The sequence below is a fragment of the Etheostoma spectabile genome, chromosome 4 (genome assembly GCF_008692095.1).
Source record: "Etheostoma spectabile isolate EspeVRDwgs_2016 chromosome 4, UIUC_Espe_1.0, whole genome shotgun sequence".
Taxonomy (NCBI): domain Eukaryota; kingdom Metazoa; phylum Chordata; class Actinopteri; order Perciformes; family Percidae; genus Etheostoma; species Etheostoma spectabile.
Window position 1 is genome coordinate 2,807,705 of NC_045736.1, and position 16,388 is coordinate 2,824,092.

At 41.9% G+C, this 16,388-nt stretch overlaps 1 protein-coding gene across 1 annotated transcript in view; it reads right to left on the reverse strand.

Moving 5' to 3' along the window:
* Positions 1 to 16,388, reverse strand: part of dnah7 (dynein, axonemal, heavy chain 7) — a 170,550-nt gene that overhangs the window by 23,381 nt on the left and 130,781 nt on the right. The window contains 3 exon segments of the mRNA XM_032512912.1: positions 1,289 to 1,479; positions 2,859 to 3,013; positions 4,026 to 4,189. Coding sequence (XP_032368803.1) covers positions 1,289 to 1,479; positions 2,859 to 3,013; positions 4,026 to 4,189 — 510 coding nt within the window.

The window sequence follows — 16,388 nt, forward strand, 5'->3', positions numbered from 1 at the left end:
GAGTGGGGGCTGTGTTCCATTGGGGAGGTGGTATCAGTGAATAATGTTTCACTTTGTTGCTGGGGTAAAAATGAGCTGCCATTTCAGCGTATGATGCAATAAGTGGGAACCAGCAAGGAAAACTAGGGCTCATTTATCTGTGTGGAAAAGAAGTTGTATTTTGGAACAAAGGTCTAAAATAATTAAATAATTTATTCAGTACAACAAACAATTTGCTAAACAAACAAGACCAAGAGTGTACCACCACGCTAGCGGCTCTGTGAGGCTGAACCATAGAAATAAAAAAGCTGATGACACTTTTCAATCTGGACCAAAGTGGTAGACCGACCAAGTGACCAGCCGACATTGCCATCCATGACGTAGCTTAAAACATTCCAAATGGTAGAAAGCCCCACATTTTGAGAGGCCAGATCATCCCATTAATAATCTCTCCCTCACAAAAACTTTGTCACGTTGCATGGTAACACCGGAAAATACAGTGCCCCACAGCAACATTGAAACTGTATGGAAAGTCAGTTCTATAATTTGGCCTAATAAAAATCACACAGGATAACAAAACAAATTAGGTGGACTGTTGCTATTTAGTCTGATCAAAATAATACTTTGAAGGCAAAGGGACTCTCTCTTCTTATTAACTTCTGTTTTGGCAGCAGCTTTGTTGTGGATGACGCATCTACCCTCATCTGCGGTGGGATTGAAGGGTACCAGCTCCATCTGCACCGAAGGGGTTGGTAGAGAGTGCATGGAGGATTGCACAGGGCTCATAGCAACAATACCTGCTGCAAACAGCCAAGAGCATGTAGCTTCTCTGTCTGTCTGTCTGATTATGTTTCTTTGTGTATGACTGGTATGGGTATGGATGAAGATTGCAAACATGACACACAAATACATATTGTGAGGAGCACGTCTGGTTGTGTGGCTTAACATTGTGGAATGAACACCACCACAACAACAACAACAACAAAAACATAAGTTTAAACTATAGGGGCTGAAGCATTGATATGCCTTCTGATACTTCAGTTACTGTGGTATTAACAGCCTTGTTGCCCTCTCCCTCTTGTCAAACTGTAGCAAGCTGACCAGTGAAGTTTGTGGCAAGGCAAAATAGCATTTAGAAATTCAGACTGTAGATAAATATAAATAATAATAGAAAACAGCAAAAAGTACACTGTTTAAAGATTAGAGTCACTGTATTTTTATGTTAATAATAAAAGGAATTCTACAAAGTGAAGCGAAACTGTACAGAGATACAAAAAACAGTGCCTGAGGCTGTTTCCCACTACAGTACCTTAACGGAGGTCTCAGGCAGGTAGTGTGGGCTGCGTAGCTTGGTAGTTATGTAGAAGCGAAAATCTGGAGCATATTCAATGGTGGAGTCTCCCAGGCGGATACACAAGGCACCACCCTGTTTAAAGGTCTGTCTCAGCAGCAGAGGCTCCAAGATAGGGTCCAGCTCCTCTCCGACATTCTCCAGCAGCACTGATAGAAAATGTTCAATCTTTGTCAATGTCTTCTAATTATTACATCACCCAAATTTTAGCATCATTGCAATGGTTCTCTTTTAGAATACATTTTTCATTCAAGTACTACATTTTAATACAATGTTTTGCAGAAAATTATACTTCTAGCCCCTTACATTGTCCCTCATTGTCATTACATTGCTGGCTCTTTGATCTATAACAGCCTTCCATTCATTCCGTCAGGTAAGCTAATAAAATATCTACAATAACTTTTCTCAGACACTAATATAATATTATTTTTGTGTGGCTTGTCTTGGTGGGTCATCTTTTACATTCACTTCCTGTCATTGTGTATATCTTCTCTGGAAAGAACTCAACAATGAAGTCTGTGAAATCGGTGCAGCACATGCGCATTACTCAAGAACCAGTGAAGCAAGTAAAACTTTACCAGTTGCAAATGCTTTATTCCCATGACATCATTATTAATGTGATTTCACATTAGGTATGATAATGCTGTTCTCATGTTAAGAACATTAGCCCATCTATAATTGACATTATGCCTGAGGTAATAACAAAGTTTTTATACAGCATTCAGAGCCAGTGACATCTGATGAACTTTCTCTCCCAAGATAGTGAATAAAATCAGGTCAACCTTTTGCAAATTGCTTAAGAGCATAATTTTATCCTGGCAAATCCATTTTGAATAAAGAATACTAGCACATAATCAAGATGATCGGCTGCAATACACACCGTAAAACTGTGAAGTAAGACAACGGGCTGTTGAGGGTGGAACTGTAGCCTCTGGGGACATATTTTGTCTCACTGCAAGGGTAAGCTACTCTCTGTACAGTTAGCCTAGCAATCTGCTGGTAAGAAAAGACCCAGTGGCTAGCTGAGTCGGGTCATTATTTAGATGTCTTTTTTATGGCTATATAGCTGTCTATGTCTGTTTCTAACTCTAATCCCTCTGTTGCTGTTCCCTTTTAGATAAAATAAAAATCCTACAAGAAGACAAAAGTATAAGTAAACACACACTGGGAAAAAAATGGCACAAAAGATCGTCACTTTGCCATGTGCCTGATACTGGGCAGGAAAAGTGAAAGCATAATTGATTTCTCCTGCACATTTGAATGACTTATAGTAGTTTGATATACTAATGGTGCAGTAGGCTGGAATAAAGGTTCATTGGAACACCTCACTAAGAAATATTGCTAATATAAATTCCTCCTCTGCAGAACAGAGAACAAAAGAGAAAAACATTCTTTGCACAGCCTAATTAGTCCCTGTGGTAAAGAGAGACCTCAGCAGGCGGTTACAGAAACTGCAACAATGTGGGTAAGGCACAAACAGAGTAGGCAGCAACAGCAGAGCGAGACATCAAACCGGAGAAATGCTTACCTGGCGTGCCAAACTGGATGCAGTTCTCCAGAGTGCGTACAAAGTCGCCATCGCTCAATTTAATGATATGCAAGCTATTGGCCTTCTCCATATTTTTCACCCACTTGTTGGCCTGGCCTTGGGGATCAATCATCAGAGGCCATCGCCTGGCGTTACTACACACACACACACACACACACACACACACACACACACACACACACACACACACACACACACACACACACAGTAGTGGTGGCATTGTCAGAGTGAGAGATCCCGTAACTGTTAACCATGAGACATCACGACAGTAGGGAGGATGTTGGAGGACAAACATTGTAGAGAGGAGCTTATGGGGAAACATTCACTCTAAACACAGATAGACAGCTCACAGTTGGGTAGCACACCAGGGGCCACAGTATTGTGATTGAAAAGCAATGTTGTTGCCTTATTTACACAAACAAGCAGATGTCTGGTAAATTTGTTTTACTGCACCTAAAGGTTGTTACTTGGGCTTCTAGGAAAGTTCTGTCTTACAGTGGTCTCTTTTTGCAAGAGGGTAGACTGATTTACATTGGGCAATCTAATCTTGATCCTTTAATGAATTGTAACATGAATTGTGATCCAGCAGCAATCAAAACCACCCAACTGCACACCGGAAACACAGGAACCTTTTCCTCATGCAAAAAGAGCGAGTGAGAAATGAAGTGGCATACAAAATAATTAGAAGCCAGCAGTTTTAATAAAGATATTCACACTCAGGGTAAGCAGAGGCCCTTTGGGGTTATAAAAGGAGATTGATTCATTTACCTCTATTCCAGCAACAATTTGTAGCGGTAACACCGCTTTAAAACGCTGCTTTTATGAAAGGTGTATTTGAAAACCAGTTGCGGCTTGTGTTCATGTCATTATGTCATTTAGAGACAATGTCCAAATCTTGTCCGTACTTTTCTGCCATAACAATTCAAGCACAGCTTTATCATGCACTGCACTGTATAGCAAATGTATATCAATGCTGGTTATCTGCAGATGCTCAATATGGAATGACTTGGCTCAGGAGCAGCAAAAAAGTAACTTAACACATCCATAGTTGGTGCGTTAAACTCTTGGCAATACAGTACAATTACCCTGAGTACTGAGGAAGAGAGAGAATGCCATGTCAATGTAAAGATTGTCGTCAATACTCACGAGATTATGATACCGTTGTCTATGGAGAAGCTGTCTGATGGTAGGCCAGCAATAGTCCATGCACGAATCTTTACTGGATCGCCCAGAGAGTTCATTAGAGACATGTTGGGGGAGCAAGGAATCTCTCTGCTCTTGCAAAGATTCATCCACTCCACTGTCTGATCCTGCAGAGGAGTACATTTACATTTTCACTTTACCTGTACACAAAGTAGAGCAAATGCTTGTGCACAATTCAGCTGTGCACATAAATTATATTCACTCCTCTCCATGTTGCAGGTTTAATTTTGCAACGAATTTGTGCAATTTGCTTGTTGGTAGTAAATATTTGAACTGTTATCCATTGTATTCGATGGTGTTGGATATCGCAAAACTGAATATAATACGAAAAGTAGGCACTATTTACAGTGTTTCCTTTTTCCCCCAACAATGCATTGCATGACGTCACATAAGGGAGATAACAGAGCAGCCTGCGTTGAATTTGCCACTGGTCCGGCCTAATGTGGCTTCTGGTCTTTTAATATTTACAATCTATGGTCTCAACCGAGTCCATGTGACTTTATTATATTTATAATAATATTGGAGGGAAAGTGAAACAGCTTAGACGGGATGTTGTTCGGCTTTTCACAAGTTTAGACAGCTAGCTAACGCTACGCCGCCGGACGTTAGCACAGCAGCGTTAGCATAGCCGCAGGGCTGCCAACTCTCACGCATTGGCCGTGAGACACACGCATTTGACCGGTTTCATTCTCTTGGAAATAATTACTAGCAAAGCAACTGAACTGCAGTATTGCACTTAAGGGGGAGAGAAAATGTATATACTAATTATTTATTTAGCAATTTCTGTTTCAATATTTAGAGGATTAAGGTGTTCTTTTCCTCTCTTAGTACACTGTCACAGGTGTTTACCTCATAGACCACAAGTCATAAAGAAATCAAATCGTTGGAAAGCTTCAAATATACTACTTCTGCCAAGCACTCATTATCACTTCACATTAAAATACCAATTTCCACAGTGCGCTTTTTTTGGAAAATACATTGTTAATGCTAGTGATAAAAGAAAGACCCACAATCATAGTTATTTCATGTTTCATTTATAAGTGATTGTTAAAGCTACAATTTTACAGGTAACTTTTATAAAAAAATAACTTTTGGTATATGTGCTGAAACTGTCACTTTATCCTGACAGTTCTACATAAATCTGTAGAAAAAAATAACGACCTTTGCCTCCTAATGGTTCCTTTGCTCCTAATGGTGCTCTAATGGCATGAGGAAAACACCTACTAGAGCCGAGGAGTCTCTCAGCCAGTGTCAATGACTGCCTGTGAACTCTGAGCAAACTGTCAATGTTTCTTTCAGGCGCAGTGGAAACTTCCAAATGCCATGAGGAGAGAAATAAGGAACATGATTTATTTTCACAGATAATCTGTTTCATGTACAACGTCTTGATATAGTGACAATTTCAACAAATATCACAAAAACCTATTTTTAACGAAGTTACTACTGAATCTTTACCAAAATAAAATAAAATATACAACAATGAATTTTCAATTTCGTAACTAAAATGTAAGGAAAAATCTTAATGGGTCTCAACAATTAATCAACCATTCCATCCACAGTTTTCTTTCCCCAGTTTTGCAGCTCTGACCTCTCAGATCGTTAAAAGTACCATGTCAGTGTACCAGGGGCTACCAAGAACCTTTTACCAACCCCACAAAGTCCCATTACTTGTTCAATCTGCGGGATGTCTCCCGGGTCATCCAGGGCATCTGCCTGTCCCGGCCAGAGACTGCAAATGAACCATCGTCATCAAACGGCTCTGGGTTCATATGGTAATGTTGTAAACAAGAAACTTGTAAACAAAAAACTGTGGAAAATACGTTTGTATCTTACTTTAGTTACTGTAATAAAAGTAACCTAAACATGCAGATAAAATGTCATGAAATACAAAAGTGAAAAAGATATAGCTGCAGTCAGTGACGGATTAACAAGTCACGAGTCTCTGGACTCGTGACTTGACTTGGACTCAAGGATTTAAATAAGACTTGAGCATTCGGGTAAAGGACTCGAAGTGGATGAAGTTTTGGACTACTTTTCTGGGTAATAGGCAGGGTGGAGCATTTGAGCCCAGTACTAAGTCACTATTCCATGGACTTTGACGACTCAGGTAATGGTGACTCGATTCAGACTCGACTCAGACTCTTCTTTGCTGATCGGACTTGGACTTAAATCGAACACTGGGGACTTGAGACTTGACTTGGAATCACATGTGGTGACTCGACTGAAACACTTGCTGCGGTCAAGCTAGTCAGTATACTTGATTCATGTCCGTATCCTTGATGTCCCACTTGCTCCACGCTCCGTTGCCACCGGAAAATCCGCCAGATTTCACGCATCTCTGTTGCCTTGGGCTTTCTTTGTGTTGGTATTTTAAACTCCGGTCAATATATGAGGAGTCTGGTTAACCTTTTCCAGATCTCTGCATGGTTATTCCGGAAAGCTAGACTATTTGTCAATCTAATTTTTCTGTTGCAAGACTAAAACTACTTTAAAACGTATTCATCATCAAAACAAGTTCCTTCCGAGCCTATTTTGCAGAGGCACCGCGCTTTCTCCAGTGCTTAGCACCGCCCAAGATGATTGTGGATGGTTTAAAGAATGGCATAAACCAGAGCACGTTTTCCTCTCATCCCGAATGCTTTGTGGAGTAGCCAGACTCTCATCCAGCATGCTTTAGAGAAGGGTCTGGCAAAGCGAGACTACCGTCAAGCCAACTTAGCCTGTGGTATAGCCATTGTATTTCTTTAAAACCCCCCTGTGTTATCTTCTCTTCAAAGATTTCTAATGCTAATCGGTCTTTCACACTTTCTTTGCCTCATTGGTCCTCAGGTTCTGAGGGTATACTATGATCGGACTGGTTCAGGACACAGATCGGTCTGGCCATAGGCCATTTACAGGTGGTGTCTCAGAGTCACATGAAAGAAGACTTCCATCAGCTGTTCCAGCATCTGGACCAGAACAAAGACGGCAAGGTCACTGAGGATGACCTGCGCAGCCTCATGTTCTGCGACTTTCACGACCAAGGGCGAGGACCGCAGCTACCGCGAGGTGCACAACCTCAACCAGCTCCGACAGGTGGTGGAGTCACCCACTGGAGGAGTACAAAAACATCAGCAAAGCGCCTATGAATCTGGTGCTCTTCCGCTTTGCCATTGAGCATGTGTGCGCATTTCCCGCATCCTCAAGCAGCCAAGTGGTCACGCCATGCTGGTCGGCGTGGGCGGAAGCGGCCGCCAGTCTCTTACCGGTTGGCTGGCTACTGGCAGAGGCAGAACTTTTCCAGGTGGAAATCTCCAAGACCTACGGAACCACCGAAGGCATGAGATCTGAAGATTATCATGAGAAGTCCACACAGGGTGAAGCTCATGGTGTTTTCCTCTTCACAGACACTCAAATCAAAATGGAGTCATTCCTAGAGATATTGGCAACCTGCTCAACACTGGTGGTAAAATAGATTCTGTTGGTGGATTTATGGATGAGTTGAGGTAGATACCAAACAAACTGATGGGAAGTGATTGAAGGTTTGGATGAAGTGTGAAATGATTACTATGGATAGATTGAGAGCTGGATAAACACATGTTTTTGAATACAGTAGATGTGTATGGATAGAAAGGGTGTTCTATTTTACAAATCCAGTACCCAACAGAAACATTCTGTTTTCTTCATGTTGTTTCAGGTGCCTAAACTGTTGCAGTTGATGAGAAGCAGGAAATTGTGAGCGAATGCGCGTGTGTGACCGGCAACGTGACCGTGACCGCAGACAGATGGCAGCCCCCTATCCCTTTTCAACATGTTTTTAGAGCGTTGTCGCACAAGCTGCATGTGGTGTTGCATGAGTCCTATCGGAGATGCATTTAGGAACCGTTTGAGGCGTTTCCGGCCTCATTAACTGCTGCACCATTGACTGGTTTCGGTGTGTATATGTCGTTGCATGACTTCTGGTGAGCTGTTGGTTGCACCAAGATAAGTCGCAGTCGCAATCAAAAGACAGAGACAATGTGCAGTGCAGGCATGTTAATGCACAGGGGAAGAATGGGCCTATTTAAGACAAAGATAAGTCAAATGTGTGCTCTTTTTTTTTTACTAACCCTTCAAGGGATAGTTTGTTTTGGTTTTAAAGGGGTTGTATGAGGTACTTATTCATAGTCAGTGTATTAGCTACAGTAGATGGCGGTTGGAACGCCCCGGTTTGGAGAAGCAGTAGGACTCCAGACACAGAAGCTAAGCAATGTACTGCTGTCGACGGGGACAGCAGAAAAAACGTATTTTAGACACCTACAAAAAGGACCACCTAAAAAATTCATATCAGTTTAGTGCAGTTATTTTTAATATTTTCTCCACTTTCATAGTGCCTTGCCGACCATTGTGAACTGAAGCTGGTATATCACTCTACAGGGTGTCGCGGGGTTTTAAAGTATAAAAGTGATAAATCAAAATTGTCAAATTTAGGCCATTAAAAGTGTTAAATTTAGTCTCAGAGGTATTATTTTTTTAAATTAGGTGTTATTTTTTTCAGACTATCAGGTGTCCTATTCTGATTGAAATTCTATCCTGCGTTTGCGTTAGTCGTTAAATATGGGCTTTGGCGTGTCTGGGCACATAATCGATCTTTGTCTCCGTCTATGTTTGATGCTGACGTAATTCAGTGGTCGTTCGACATCATCTCAGAACACTGCGGTCAGCAGAAGTGGCTGGCTTACGTTTTATTTTAGACTTGCTTCAGCCATATCTTACACGACTGGACAACATCGTCGTTTTTAATGGGCAAATGCAAGTTTTCGATGCTGGGTGAACAACCCGAGTTTAGGGACTGGTCAGGCCTGTAGTAGGGTGGCCATGGGCGCCACACCAACACTGCGCGTGGAGGCTCTGTGGTGTTGAACACTGCAGTTAAACACCACTCATTTAACTCAAATAAAGGAATTTCAGGAGCTTTAAAGAAATGCTTCCCGACATCCAGGGCTCACAACTCTCACGCATTGGCCGTGAGGCACAACGCAATTGACTGGTTTCACACGCCACCCCCCGATTTCTCACGCTGTCGGTCAAATTTCTAAAGATGAGTTTACTATAGATCTACTGTTGCGCACTTATGATCGCCTAGATGTGCTTTCAGAGACTGTGGGGGGGGGGGGGGGGGGTCAAGAGCGCTCCATGTCTGCGGAATTTCAAATTGTCGCAAACTGAGAATTTTTTTTACCCGGAGCCGGGCATCCCCGCTTCAGGTATGAGCTCTGAGTATCACAGACCCGTCCGTTGCTTCGTGTCTCTCTCTCTGTAAAAATAAGGTGAGCAGCGGGCCTGGTGGACCCGCTCTGCTGGGGGGGCAGTGCCGCGTTGCATCCGTGCGTAGAACCTCGATAATGAGCAGCGTACAGCCTCCTCGTAACTTGTTGTCAAATGGGCCTCTGTGTGCTGTCAAACGGTCTGAGTGAGATCAACATATGAACGGAGCAATGACATGCACAGCAGACTATATACAACTCCCAAATCTCGGACAACAGAGATGGGAGGAGTTATATTTTGAATGTGCACAAAGTTGTAAACATGAGCAAATCTGATGATCTCTAATATCTAATGTAACTGTAAATAATTCATTCAATGTTCATAAAATGAACAAAGTAGTTATTTTCCCACAAAAGTAAATACAGTAAGTGCTGCACAGAGGATGAGGGCCAAACTTACTGAGCCTTGGCACAAAGGCTAAAAGGATAGAATTATGTTACTCAGGGTTCTCATTCTTTAGAATTTCAGTGGTCTTAGGTGATCCTAACATTAATTTAACTGGGTCCCTGGTCCCAGGGACCCTGGACCTTTCACCATAGACCCAAATCTTCTCAGCTGTTGCTGACATATATACTGTCTCTTCATGTGGTTCATTGTTTGGCACATTGTCTGGGCCAGTTCTATATCAGAAAAGTAATAATGTAAATGCTGAAGCCCTAAAACCTGTTGAACTACAACAATGCAAAGGCTCTAACCCTACAGTTTTGCACATATAGCAGACTTAATTTCTCAATTTTTTTGCACAAAACTCTCCAGAAAGGCCATTAATGGTTAATTTAAAAAACAAAAAACTGGGGGGCATACCCCCAGACCCTCCTACTTTGGATCTCAGTTCTTAACTATCCATTCTCTCATTGCACATTTTGTGTTGTTTTACTTTTATACTTAGTGAAAATAAATATGTGCAAGATGTTTGTTAGTATGTTGTCTTAAATCTATTCATTCTGTATGTTATAAATGTCAAAATCTGTGTAAATAATAGAAAGGTCGCTGATTACACTTGCAATCATGTCGTGATGGTTTTAAAAAAAATTTGAAGGTAGTAAAAAAGGTATTAAAAAGTAGTAAATTAACTAAAGGATTGCTGTAATACCCTGCTCTATTCAAAGCCACCAAACTCCTTTGACAAAAAACAACCAAACGAGGCAGCAGTATTTCAGCAACACCCGTATTGCGAGGTATATTGTTTTTGTCAAAGGAGGTCTGGTGCTTTGAAGAGAGCATAGATTAATAAAATTACTTCAGTTTCCCATCGGAAAGGGCTTTCTAGCGGCCAGCTTAAGGGAGAATGTCTAAATAATCTTAAACAGACATTGAAATTTTAGGTCGCTAACATGTTTTGCTGTGCACAGCAGTATATGCTTAGTCCATGTCGGTACTCCTGCTTGCTTCTCTGCTTTAACTGGGAGTGTGCCGACTGCCCTTTAGTGGTAATACACGACTATGGATAAGTACTGTACTCATACAACCCCACTTCAAAACATCTGCAACTATTCCTTTAATATGGGTGATGGATCCACCCCAATATTTTGTTCAGACTCCTTTAGTGGTAACTGATGAATTACCAGAAAGCCTAGCAGAGATTACACCAGAGATTAAAATACAAATTAGTATGGCACACAGTTGCAGTACAGCATATTTCCTTCCTATCAGACCTGGCCAGAGGATGCCCTGCAGGCAGTGGCCTGTCGCTTCTGGAGGAGTTGAGATGACTGACAGGTCCCGAGAAGGTGCATCGACATGGCAAAAGCTTCCACACCTCAACCATAGAACTATCACTTCGCTTTTTGAATGAATTGCAGCGCCACAACTATGTCCACCCAACCTCATACTTGGAACCATTCCACCTTCAAGACTGCTAAAGACAAAAAGGAGCGTAAGATTTGAGATATACTCACAGTGTACTCAGTTATCTGAGTGTTTTTTATTACTCAGCTGCACGATTAAAACCGGATTCCAGCACACTCCATTCCAGCATCCATGTGTAAAAATTTTTATCTTTTGCTCAGTGAGGTAATGAAGCTGAAACGGCGCTATGAGTAGGCCTTGAGAAGCTTGAGTCAGCAGAAACCAGGTGGCCACTAGCAAGTTGAGCTGGAGGCTCTACAGCCACAACTGCGTGTGGCCGCAAGGAGGTAGGGAGATGATGGTGATAATTGAGCATGAATCGTGGAGGTGGTGAGACAGAGAAGGTGGTGAAAGTGGATGAGGCTGTGGCCAAACGAACAAGCCATGGCTGCCAAGGCCATCAAGGATGACTGTGATGCTGACTTGGCTGTAGCCAGCCAATCCTGGAGTCAGCCCTCTCTGCGTTGAATACTCTCACTCCTCAGGTAAAAGAGCAAATCTTTTTTTTTAATGTAGGATAGTACTCTTACATCTGATCTGACTCAAAGGCCAGTGCACACTATAGATTTGGTTCTTTTAATGTACAGGATATCACTGTGGTGAAGTCCATGAAAAGCCCCCCCCAGCTGTCAAACTGGTGATGGAGGCGATCTGCATTCTCAAAGGCATCAAGCCAGAACGCGTGCCTGACCCCTCGGGCTCCGGTAAAAAAATTGAGGACTTTTGGGGCCGGCCAAAAAGCTTCTAGGAGACATGAAGTTTCTCCAAAGTCCCATGTTATGACAAGGACAACATCCCAACAGGTTATATCGCCATCATCCGCAGCAAATACATAACCAACCCAGACTTTGTACCAGAGAAGATTCGAACTGCATCCACTGCAGCTGAAGGCATGTGTAAGTGGGTTTGCGCCATGGACAAGTATGAAAAGTAAGTAATGTTCTTCTCCTTCTTTGGTCTCAGTTATGAAAATAATGCATATTTACAAAGCTTGAGAGGCTTTTCATCCCCTCTAAGTGAGTAACATGAAGCTTGGTTATTGGTAACTTCATGTGAATAATCATTTTCCCGGAGCAAGTGTAACATGCATATGCCAAGCGATATATATAAAAGCCAAACAAGATGCAGATCATTTAAAGGGAAATGTTTTCATCAATACTGTTCGACAAACTTAATGTTACCCACATTTTAGAAGCTAAATATTGTCATGTACACCCAATATATGCTAACAAAATTTAAAAATTAAGCATTGCACTGTTCGAGAGGCTTATTCTTGCTAATGTTTACTTATTGCATCATCCTTCAGAGTGGCAAGGTGGTGGCTCCGAAGAAGGAGAAGCTGGCACCGGCAGAGGGGGAGCTGAAGGTGGCCATGGGAAGCCTACAGAAAAAGCAGGCTGCCCTCAAAGAAGTCCAAGATAAACTTGAAAGCTTCAGGAGACTTTGGAAGCTAACAAAAACAAGAAAGCTGACCTGGAGAATCAGGTATGTGTTTTATATCTGCTTGTGTGATTGGTATGGTTTTATATTTGTATATAGTTCCTTTATTTAGCTATGTAATGAAAATGAGTTTGAATTAACTGCTGTTCCAGGTGAAAGTCTGAGAAATAAACTTGTAACATAGAAGACAATGTGCCACTGACAAAGCAACAGGCAAATATAGTTGACTTCATTACCAATTGAAGCCACTGATAGACCAAACAGCTAGCCCAAATCAATGACTGCTGAATTACACAAACTCGCTCTGGCTAGCAGACCTTCATCCTGCTCTGACCTGGGAAACAGCCACAGTGCAATACATTTTGCTCTGTCCTCCAGGTGGATCTGTGCAGTAAGAAGCTGGAGCGAGCTGAGCAGCTTATTGGAGGCCTGGGTGGAGAGAAGACGCGCTGGAGTGAAATGGCGGTCGATCTCGGAAAGCTCTACAACAACCTGACTGGGGACATCCTTATTTCAGCGGGCATAGTGGCTTACCTTGGAGCCTTCACCTCCAGTTACAGACAGGTAATCTGAGTAGGTGGCATATGAATAGATAGTGAGTATGTATTACCTACTTTACTTAAAGCCCATGTTGCAAGTTAACCACCACTGTAAATATTGTACAAAAAGCACTCAAGATATTATATCATTTTTTTATCACTATTGTCTCCAAATAGTTTAAAAGTAGTTTTTGGCATTTTTTGTATTTGCGGGTTATGAAGTCAATTCGGCGATGAGTCACAATGGGGAGTTAAGTCTCAGCCTGGGACTAGAACTACGTGAACTGACTGGGATGAGGAAGAGGAGGAAAGGCCAGCAGTTGTATAATTACAAACCTGCCAGACGTGAGAGGGCAAATGAGGAATTGTCAAGATTGTGGGGCAGTCTCCTTATTTATGTCCTTCATTTTGCAACGCAGCGTGCATACAATGACTTTACTTTTTACTGTCAGTGAACAGCACCGAGTGAATGTCACGTTTTCTTTCGATCTAGTGCAGGGATATGTTGTTAGCTCAGATAAGTACTGGTACACTATCTAGATATAGGAATAGAAGGCACCCCGAGTGTTATTTCTAAGTGTTACCTCTTCCTCCGGTGAAAACGTGTCGCTGTTTGGCCGGTGCTTGTGCGCGAGGTGGTGAGTGGGTGCTGTAGGGAAGTGAGCCTCGGTCGGGAGTGAGCCTCAGGCGGGAGTGAGCCTCCGGTCGGAAGTGAGCCTCGGTCGGGAAGTGAGCCCCGCGATCAGCTGATCTGACGATGCTAAATCCGTTTGTGACATTTCAGACAGGATCATGGTCCTCCCCAACCAGCACGCACCAGTATTGTAATTGTTATATTACTTTACCATTCTTTTTAGACTTTGTCATGAAAGGCTCCCTATCCCTAAACAAGAAGTCACTGCATACAGACAGGCTGTAAAAACGTCTAATGACGTATCACACAACATTATGGACCATTATAGCCATTCCCCTTGATATCATATAACTAAAGAACACAGAATAAGATATGGTGATGCCTCATAAAGCATGTTGTAATACGTGTAAATGCATAATAACAAACACCAATCCACTACTGTACCGCGTGCTACAGTGGGTATAGTACTGCGCATTTGAGAAACTCTGACAATATAGCTTTACTCCAGATATGTGTAGGAAAGAAGTGAGAAGGGACCAGTATTACAGTGTACCTATGGTTAGTTATGCCCTAAACAATATTGAATTATATTATTAGGACGTGGGTTAATCGGAAAGACATGTTTTTCAGAAAACATTCAAGTTTGGTTAAAGTTATTCCTTCAAAATTTTTTTTTTCAGATTGTCGGGTCAATGGTCGTGAGGTTGAAACATCCACACCAGTCCAGGCTTTGGATGAATCATGCAGCTCAGACTTGGTCTTAAACTGAGATCTGAACTTTATTCGCCTTGTCGCAGACTGCTCGCCGCAGTGAGCTCGGCTTCCACACCGATTCGTGTTAAGACACACCGGGCTACTCTCATTTAACGTAACGTCAAATTAAATAATGTCCAGGATCTCCGGAACAGAAACGAGATGCGTGTCTCCATTTCAAACATCACGCAGGTTGATGTGGGGCAACAACGCTGTGTGGTTAGCTACCGAAACTCTAATGCGAAGTTGCTGGCTGGCTATGGACGTTAGCTATATCCGCTAGCATCCGTACAGGCTAACTATAGCCAGTTAGCTTTGTGTGTAACGTAACAAAAACCACCCATCTCGTAGGAGCGAAGCTTACTATTTCATTCAATACAATTTGGTACAAAAGGTGCACTAATGCACATGTTGATGTTGAAACAGGACGCATATATAGGCAACACAAAGGCAGTCGTAATATTTACCTAGCAGGCTACAGGGCTGCCAACTTTTCCAAAAACCTTGGAGTGAGATTTGGGGGGGCCAACCGATATTTTGCCGCGTACAAAGCAATTTCTTTGGGTCTTCATCCTTAGGGTTTAAATTGGGATTTGTAAAAAAAAAAATTGAAAAATAAACCATTAAATGGCACTTTGGAGAGTTTTTTTGCAAAAATGGAGAGATCAAGACATCAATTTTTACATGATATGTGAAAACTGTAGGGTAAGACCTTTGCATTGTTGTAGTACAAAAGGTTTTAGGGCATTTAGCATTTACATTATTAACTTCTTATGATTAGAGAACTAACCCGGCGATGTGCCAAACATAATGAACCACTTGAAGAGACAGTAGCATATGTCAGCAACAGCTGAGAAGTTTGGGTCTGTGGTGAACAGGGCAGGGGTCCTGCCTGGACTGTAGGGACCAGGGACCCAAAGTTAATTTAATGTGAGGGATAACTAAGACAACTGAAATTTAAAGAATAAGAACCATGATTTACAAAATTCATTCCTTTAACCTTTGTGCCAATGTCAGTAATGTTTGGCCCTCATCCTTCTCTCACACACACACACACATTACTGTATTTACGTTTTGGGAAAATAAAGACTTGTTAATTTTATAAAACATAAAATTAATTATTTCAGTTACATTTAGAGAAGCACAGTAGTGGCCCAACGTTGCAGATCATATTTATATATATTTAAGTATATGATATATATATATATATATAATATTATATTATATATATATATATATATATATAATATAGTATAGTATATATATAGCTATAGTATAGCTCAGATGTGTCACCAGATTTCTCTATGTTTACAACTTGTGCACATTCAAATATAACTCCTCCCATCTCTGTTGTCCGAGATGTGGAGAGTTGTATATAGTCTGCTGTGCATGTCATTGCTCCGCTGATAGTGTGGATCTCACTCAGACGTCTGACAGACAAGAGGCCCATTCGGGTCTCTGTGTCTGAAGGCGCTACTCTTACCAGCCGCGCTGCTCACCTCTACTTTACAGAGAGAGTGGTCACGAAGCGACGGACGGGTCTGTAATACTAGAGCTCATACCTGAAGCGGGGAAATGCAACTTGGAGGATCGGGAAAAAAAAGGTTCTCATTTTGCGACAATTTAAAACTTCCACAGACAGGGAGGCTCTTGAACCCCCTCACAGTTCTGAAAGCACAACTAGTCGATCACGAGTGGCTCAACAGCTAAATCTATAGATAAAATATCTTTCAGAAATTTGACGACCGGGTTGACACTTCAGCGTGAGAAATCGGGGGGGGTGGCGTGTGAAGCGGTGATGAAAAA